The sequence below is a fragment of the Mangifera indica genome, chromosome 5, assembly GCF_011075055.1.
Source record: "Mangifera indica cultivar Alphonso chromosome 5, CATAS_Mindica_2.1, whole genome shotgun sequence".
NCBI lineage: Eukaryota > Viridiplantae > Streptophyta > Magnoliopsida > Sapindales > Anacardiaceae > Mangifera > Mangifera indica.
In genome coordinates, this window is record NC_058141.1 from 3,961,663 (window position 1) to 3,969,695 (window position 8,033).

Genomic DNA, 8,033 nt, shown 5'->3' on the forward strand with positions numbered 1-8,033 from the left:
CTCATCACTGATCAAAGGGTTAGTCTCTTAGTCCATTTGTCCAACCAACGTCCATATGACATTTAAAATTTTCTAATGGTAACAATATCAATTTTCAAAGATTCTTGCGAGTATTTCCATTTTGAGTTTTTTACCAAGGGTTTTGGCCCGCAGTTTGGTTTCAGCAAAACTGAAATATTCAGAGTCAGATTGCACATCAATCTGCAGTGTAATCCAACCAATGGTAGAACTAATTAACAACTGTTTAAATAAATATTATGAAAGTATTTAAAACAATTTTATATAATTAATCATTAAAAATATAATTCAAATTACAAAATAAGCTTAGTTTAGTTTAATGAGAGACACACGCTCTAAATTAACAGTTGAGATCTTAGATTCAAGTTTCTAGTAATGAATTTACAAAAAGAGCTGATTTTTTCTACTGACATCAGCGATTGGGTTTGAAACGTACCACCATACCATATTTCCATTTAGTTATCAACATTTTTTTGTATAAAATTCTCTGATAACTAAACAGAAGGATCCGGACCGATTCAACTTGTCGGATTGGGAATGGCCTGAATTGGAACCCTCACTGGGTCAATGCCCAATCCGAGTCTAAAAACATTACTTTCAACAATCACACATTTGCGCAAGCATAATATAAAATGATTCAAGGGTGATGAATTGGAGAGATGGAAAACTAAATGAGCATTGCAAAGTAGATAGTAATAGTAATACTACACTACTCAGACTTCAGTGGATGGTCTGTAGAAATAGAAACAGAACCATTCCCAGCACTTGATGAAACATACAAGCTACTTACCCATCTCACACAGAGAGTGAGAGGCTATATTCCCACTACAACTGCACCTGAGTTTGGTGCACATACCTGGAATTATATCTACCTTAAATAAATAATACACTTGAAGCTTTCGTCTTCCTCGATTTTACATATGCCCATACATCACAACCTGTAGAGTTGTCAACTAAAATTAGAATTGACCAATCTCCTATCTCCAAAGTTCTCACATTAGATATATAAGGAGCTTGAACAGCTTTGTCTCATTGGATAAGAAGAAATATAAGTAACAAAAAGTAGAACAACACTTCATTCCCATAGCAGCATATGTAGTGGAAAGAAATTGAAACCAAGAAAAATACTTACCTAATCTGAGAAAACACTCATGAGATCATTTGGGGGTAACAATGGGACACCCATTTTCGCATTATCCCCAAATTCCAAATTTGGCTCCTCCTTCACTCTGTTACAATTGTTATCCCAATTGAGTTTTCCATGGTTTAAGTAGTTGATAGGTGATTCAAGTTCATCAATTGCCAGGCGACTTGGTATGCATGTAGCTTTACCAATGAATCCTAGATTTCTTAATGGTTCTTGATCAAGAACTTCACCTGATTTAGTACCGTAAGAAGTTCGGATATCTGCAACATTAGGAACAAGCCCTGGCACTTGTCTGAAAGCTCTAAAGGCAAATGAATTATGAACTTGCTGGTTTGTACCATTATCAGCATTTACTGAGCAAGACGATGCAGAAGGAGAAATGGAACCTGGAGCCGAGTAACCACTAAGAACACCTGTAGTTTTTAAATCAGAGTCAGAGATTTGCCCAATATTAACTGAGTTATTCGGACTTGACAGAAGACTATAATCAATATGAGCACTTCTATTATAGCTGCAACTCTGATTGACAGAAGCAGGACTATTTCCTGCCTGAAAACTGGCTGATGAACAAGATGGGACCACAAGACAAGAAGGCTGCACATTAATTGAACGGCTGGGTTCAGATAGTGTAGAATGATGCTGTTGACGTTGCTGCTGCTGGTGCAGTATATCAATTAGCATGTTACTGTTTTGGGGATTCAATCCACCAAGAGTGCTACCAGAAGTTACAGTACCTGCACCAAGATCATTAGGAGTCCACACTCCAAACCCAGTAGCTACATCATCAACAGTGATCATGGATTGAGGGAAATTTTTAGAAATGTTGGGTTGGCATTTTATTAATGGCTGACAAAAATTCATGCCATGTTCGGCTGAAATACACTTGGATCCTTGTAGAGATGCTTGTAGAAGACCTGGCTGGTCCATTGCTGTAACTAAGTTACCAGTTGGGCAACCTAAAAGTTCAGCATGCAGGGCTGCTAATGTTTTTGGAGGAATTTGTCCAGAGGCAGCCAAAGGTTGGATGTCAAATCGTCCAAGCGAACCAAGTTTCACATTCAGTTCTACAGGCCCACAGAAAGCACTAGAAATCCCTCCTTGTTGAGCCACTCCACTTAATCTCTTCAAATATAGTCTGAATTTCTGCAATGTATTATCCTATTAAGTCAAAACTACTGAATTTAACATACAAGTAACAAAGATACAACAGTAGAAACACAACCTGCATCCCTTATATGAAACATGAAATTAAGAAGTTGTCAGGTGACAAACTATACAATGGCAATTCTTCCCATCAATCATCATTTTCTTATATGAACCTATCAGTATATCATCAATTACATACATCAATACAACGACAGTGATAAAATCAATAATCAGTGGAAGTCTCTTATCTAAAACTGGAAAAACAAATCCCACTTATACGGTAGCCAGTCTCAAATAAAATAGAAAATACGAATTCTATTTCCGGCCTGACTGAAGTTATGAAATATTTAATTTTGGAAGCAAATAGCTTCGTAGGATTACTACTAGAACTTAAGTTAAGATTCTTCTTCATTTGGGGTATGCTAAAGTCGCGATTAACATGATGATTAAGCTATTAACGTTTAAGCTAGACAAATAGAAAATTGTCACGATACTATCATGACAATAATTTTTTTAATATAAATAAATTAATTTAAGGCAATAACAGTTTTCACAAAATTGGTAGCAGTGATTCTTCTTTACAACTCTCCATTTTCCCTTAAAACAGAATGCCTTGATCCTTCAGTTAATTGTTTAATTTTATGCTTCTATTCAAGAAAAAGCATCTCCTACTTCCTTCAGTTTACGTACAGCAATCATATACTGTGCATCTTTAATGATGACAAAAAAGAGACTAAAATAACAAAATAAGATGTGCAATGGTTAAATTTGATACATAAGTAAGAATCAAACCTGTAAATGACTCGCAACATTTTCTCTAGTTAAGCCAGGCACATTCATCAATTCAAGAATTCTCTTTGGTACAGCCTCTGTCATAGCAGACAAAATATTTTAGTCAGCAATGGTAAATATAAGCAATGAATATTCATGAAATTATTTCAGAGAAGAACAAGAAATATATGGCATCATCCCATATTTGACCAAATATATGATGCATCAATTTAAAGGAACGATAAAAACAATTCAGTGTCATACTATCAATCCCAAGCTGATTTACTGCACTGACAAATTGCTGATGTAATTCCACTGACCACACTACACGAGGTTTCTTTGCTGTGGAAGGATCATCATTTTCTAGTTCACTGTCATCTTCTTCTTTAGCAGTGCTTCTCTTCTTCTGAGCTTTCAATGTTCCTTCTGTTCCTTCATCAACAGAAGAAGCGTATTCAACTTCATCACCTGCTCTTTTCCGGTGATCATTCTCATCAATGCTGCCTCCTGAATGTTCAATGTCTTTATTTTCATTCAACCTTTTCCGGACAACATGCTGCCATAAATTTTTAAGCTCTTCCTCACGTATAGGCTTAATCAAGTAATCACAAGCCCCATGTCTGATTCCTTTCATAACAGCAGATACTCTTCCATCAGCAGACATCACTGAAAAGGCATTAAATATCATGTCAACTTAAAGAAGCAAAATAAACATTCTATTACAATGCAATAAAGAAAATACTTACTGATAACAGGAAGGTCCATTTCAAGTCCAATATGTTCAAGGAGTTTATAGCCATCCATGTCGGGCATGTGAACATCGCTTAGCACTACATCAAAACAGCCTTTACTCTGCCTTAAAGTGTTCAACGCAACAGTTGCCTGGGAACATGTTGTAACTGCAACCAATCCAACAACAATAAAAAAATTGATCAAAAATTTATAACAGCTAATATTGCAAAAATTATGCCATACACAAAATTACAATATCCCATAAAAGATTTCCATAAATTCTAAAAATGTGAAATATTGCAGAACCAATGATGAGTGATAGTTGATATCTTTATGAAAGGTCAGGCACAGGTCTCAATAAACCCTTGTGACCAAAAGAAATCCAATGTCTTTTCAGAGTTACAGCTAGAAGACATACTAAAAACCTTCTTAAATTGACGTATATTTCATCAACAAAAAGCTTTATGATTTTGTTGTTTTCCAAACACAGTGAATCTCTTCTACCAAATCAAAGTCGCCTAATACATTCTTATGCATAATTGAAAGCAACAATACCCAAAACAGCAAGCCCCAATATTGTTTTAGTAATTGCTTAAAATCAAATTTGCAGAAATATAACCATATGCTGCTATGCAATTATAAAAGTCCATACTAGACCAGAAGAATAATGACAGTCATCCATCTCAAACAAACATTAAAAAAATCACAATAAATAGAACATTAAGTTTATAATCCCCTGTCTAAGAACATAGATAAGCCAAAAACGAAGAGAAAGAACTCCCCATATTCAACTTTAAATAAAGTACATATGCTTAATGAAGAAGATGAAAACAAACCGATCAAACAACACAAAAGAAATCCCACACTAAGACCACGTTAGACGATCCAGCATAACTAAAAAAAAAAAAAAAATTCCCCCAATAATTCAACAATACAATTTCTTCCTCACCCAAACAAACCCTTAACAAAAACTGACCCTGATAAAGACACCGGCGAAGCATATGCTCAACAATTTTCAAACAAGCGTGGTCATCATCCACAACAAGAACCCGTAAACCAGTAGGAAACTTTTCCGGCACCGCCACGTCAGCTCCATTACAAGAAGCTCCATAGTTACCAGTACATTGTTGCCCTGGTCTCTGCAAGGCAGCCATTACCACAAAACAAAATAACAAAAACTCTCACTCGAAGTCAGCAATCAAAGAGCTGACACTCATCGCTGAGCTGGAATGACGGACAAATGAAGTGAGAGATCTATGAAGGTGAATATAAAGGATAAGCCCTAGAATTCAGGAGAGAATTGAGAGATCAAAAGGGATCGAATCTTTAAGCAAGTAATTAACTTTGGCTGTTTCGTTGCTAAATTTGAGAAATTTTGAAGTGATTTTGAGGAATTCTTTTGAAGTCACTGAGTCAGGAGAGAGCGCGTGGCGAGACCTTTAAGTGAGCGAGATTGGGAGCAAGAACGACTTGTACATTATTTAGAAGGTGAGGGAGACAGTTAATAATGCAATACAGTTGTCTGTACGCGGAACATACCGTCCCGGTAACATTACTGCAGGGTCTGTTGAATGATAATAAATATTAAAATAATATTATGATGTCAGTCAAATTTTACAAAAAATTATAAAATTTACATGATAAATTTTTAAGGCCAAATGCTTATTTCCCACCCAAGGTTTCATGAAATACGGTCCACCATTTAAGTTTGGAAAAATCACTTTTCCACTATTCATCAAAGTTAGTTGCTAGTTTTAACAATAAAAAAGATTTTATGTTATTTCATCTAAATATTGCATCTTATCCCCAATGTTCAAAATATTACAATAACAAATATGTTAGATTGAACTTGTTTATAAAATTTACTAGGGGTTGAATGGATATTTTTACTATCTTATTTTAAAAATTATCATATTAACCCTATATATTTTTAAAATATATTACAGCCTAATATTTATAGTATGACATTCACATTCTTAATTTGTTATATTTTGTTTGGTTATTTGAGAATGTAATTGTTTTTTATTATATTAAGGGGTTTATTAATATTTTAAAAATTTTAAAAACATCTCCAAACTTATTTGAATTTCCAAAAACCTTTAAAATTTTATTAACATGCTTAATATTTTTAAGAATTTAGCTTACTCTAAACATATAATTATATGTTATTAATATTTTTATTTATACTTGTGTTAGAATTTTTTTATTAATTTTAATTAAAATTAATATAAATTTGAATATAAAAATTATTTAATCAAATTTTAAAGGTAACGTTTTATTTAGCTTGAGAGTTTTTTTTGTCATTTTAATAATTATATAAAAATTTAAAAAAATTTAAAAAATGTGAAAAAATAATTTTTACAAATTTAAGAAATAAAAATATATTTTTTTGGTTAAAATTTGGTTGAGAAATAGTCATTTGCCTTTTTTTTTAATATATGAAATTTGGTGGAAAAGTTATACACAAGCCAGATTGTTAATAATTAAAATATTTTATCATGAATATTAGAGTATTTATCAATATTGTTAAAAATAATTAAACAATATACTTTATCAAATGTCAAGAAATAACATAAAAATAATATTATGTATATACACTTTTGGTACATAATTTATGTATATAAATGATCTGTCATAATGTGACAAAATATTTTTGTGTTAACCTGATCTGACCCAAAATAACTCAAATTATGTAACAAATAAAGTTGTGTGAAAACACAAATAACGACATGATTCATAGCAAAACAGTATACTTTATCAAATGTCAAGAAATAACACAAGAGTAATATTATGTATACACAATTTGTGTATACACATGATATGTCATAATGTAATTAGATATTATTTTATTTTTAATTCAAAATATCCAATCGTAAGAAGACGAGTCATCTTCTTCTTCCAAATGACTTATCTTCGTTAGGAAAGATAAAGCTTGATAGTCTATTGAAAGAGAGAGATAATAAGAGAGACACTACCAAAAGAAGAGGAAGTGTTAAGAGAGAGAGGGTGTTGACACTAGTGTCAGAGATATCACTAAAAATTGAAAACTAAACCTTAGAGGGTAAACTATTGTTTTTAAAACTTGATTTAGGGAAAATTGTTAGATTTTAGGATTTAAAGAGGAAAAAAGATAAAATTTTAAAAGATTAAAATTTTGTTAATTTTAATTATTTATAGGTGAGTAAATGAGATTTTTATAATTAAAAGGTAAGAACGACACAACTCAACAAACTTTGGGTGGAAACACATTTGGCCTTATTTTAATTCATATGGCATATATATATATATATATATATATATATATATATATATATATATATATTAAAATTTTAATTTTTTTCAGAATATTTTCAAATTTTATTATTTAACAAATTTGTCAATTATATTTTATTTTGTTTTTAGAGACACGTGTCCAGTAAGATAGGAGTAGGGGCAATAATGACAATAATGAGAAGAAAGAGAGAGCGTAATTGGCATTGGATAAGGATAATTTGAGAGGAAAATTTAATGATGAGTTGACAGGAGAAAAGAAAGATATGACATGTGGTCCCCACTGCCAGGTCACCACTTCTTAGCATGCGTTTTTGTTTTTATTCTAGAATCACACTCCATCGCCAGAGATACCCTTCAGAATCTAGGGGTATATATGGAAATTTATTCCTTTTTTATTAAAATATATGATAATTATAATAATAATGAATAATTTTAAAATGTATTATAGAATTATATTTTAAGTTATTTTTAAGATCAAAGAACTATTTTTTATACAAGTTTTAATATAAAGATAAATACATATATACAAGGTTTTAAACTTCTAAACATTCATCTATGGACCACCTGCTATTAAAATTTTCTGTAAACGTTAAGGGTAAAATCATTATTTTATCAATAATATTAGAAATATATATTTTTATCTCATTTTTTCTTTGGATTTTGAAAACTTGTATTTCACTCCTTACCCTCAACTTTAAAAAGTTATTTTTTCTCTTCCAAATCCCTAAGGTTTTTTTCCCCTCTTTAGCGACAACGACGACAATGGCAATGGTGGTCGTCACCATCTTCATCTTTAGCCTGATCGTCTCCCTCCTTTATGAACAACGTTGACGAAGATGAAAAATTTCATCTCCATTGATAAAGATGAGAGACGAGATAAAGTCGTCTTGTCTCTCCGTCAAGGAAGAGATGAAGACGATTTGTCTTTGTCTTTTTGTCAATAGAG

At 32.0% G+C, this 8,033-nt stretch overlaps 1 protein-coding gene across 2 annotated transcripts; it reads right to left on the reverse strand.

Annotated features, from left to right (window-relative positions):
- Nucleotides 1–669: 669 nt before the first annotated feature.
- LOC123217525 (two-component response regulator ORR21-like) lies at nucleotides 670–5,291 on the reverse strand. 2 transcript variants are annotated; one of them, XM_044638599.1, is made up of 7 exons: nucleotides 4,791–5,291; nucleotides 3,829–3,981; nucleotides 3,347–3,748; nucleotides 3,104–3,180; nucleotides 1,900–2,308; nucleotides 1,151–1,578; nucleotides 670–956 (listed from the first exon to the last, which is right to left on the reverse strand). In XM_044638599.1, exons 1-6 carry the CDS (start codon nucleotides 4,966–4,968, stop codon nucleotides 1,151–1,153), a joined length of 1,647 nt encoding a protein of 548 aa, XP_044494534.1. In that variant the 5' UTR covers nucleotides 4,969–5,291; the 3' UTR covers nucleotides 670–956. The 2 variants fall into 2 exon arrangements, with proteins under 2 accessions (XP_044494534.1, XP_044494533.1); XM_044638598.1 differs by having other exon boundaries at nucleotides 1,151–2,308.
- Nucleotides 5,292–8,033: the final 2,742 nt, after the last annotated feature.

Coding starts and splice junctions, on each gene's coding strand:
- LOC123217525 (XM_044638598.1), bottom strand. CDS start 4,968: ATGGCTGCCTTGCAGAGACCAGGGCAACAATGTACTGGTAACTATGGA. Junction 3,982..4,790: donor TCGCCGGTGTCTTTATCAGG/GTCAGTTTTTGT, acceptor GATTGGTTGCAG/TTACAACATGTTCCCAGGCA. Junction 2,309..3,103: donor ATGTTGCGAGTCATTTACAG/GTTTGATTCTTA, acceptor AATACATTGCAG/AAATTCAGACTATATTTGAA.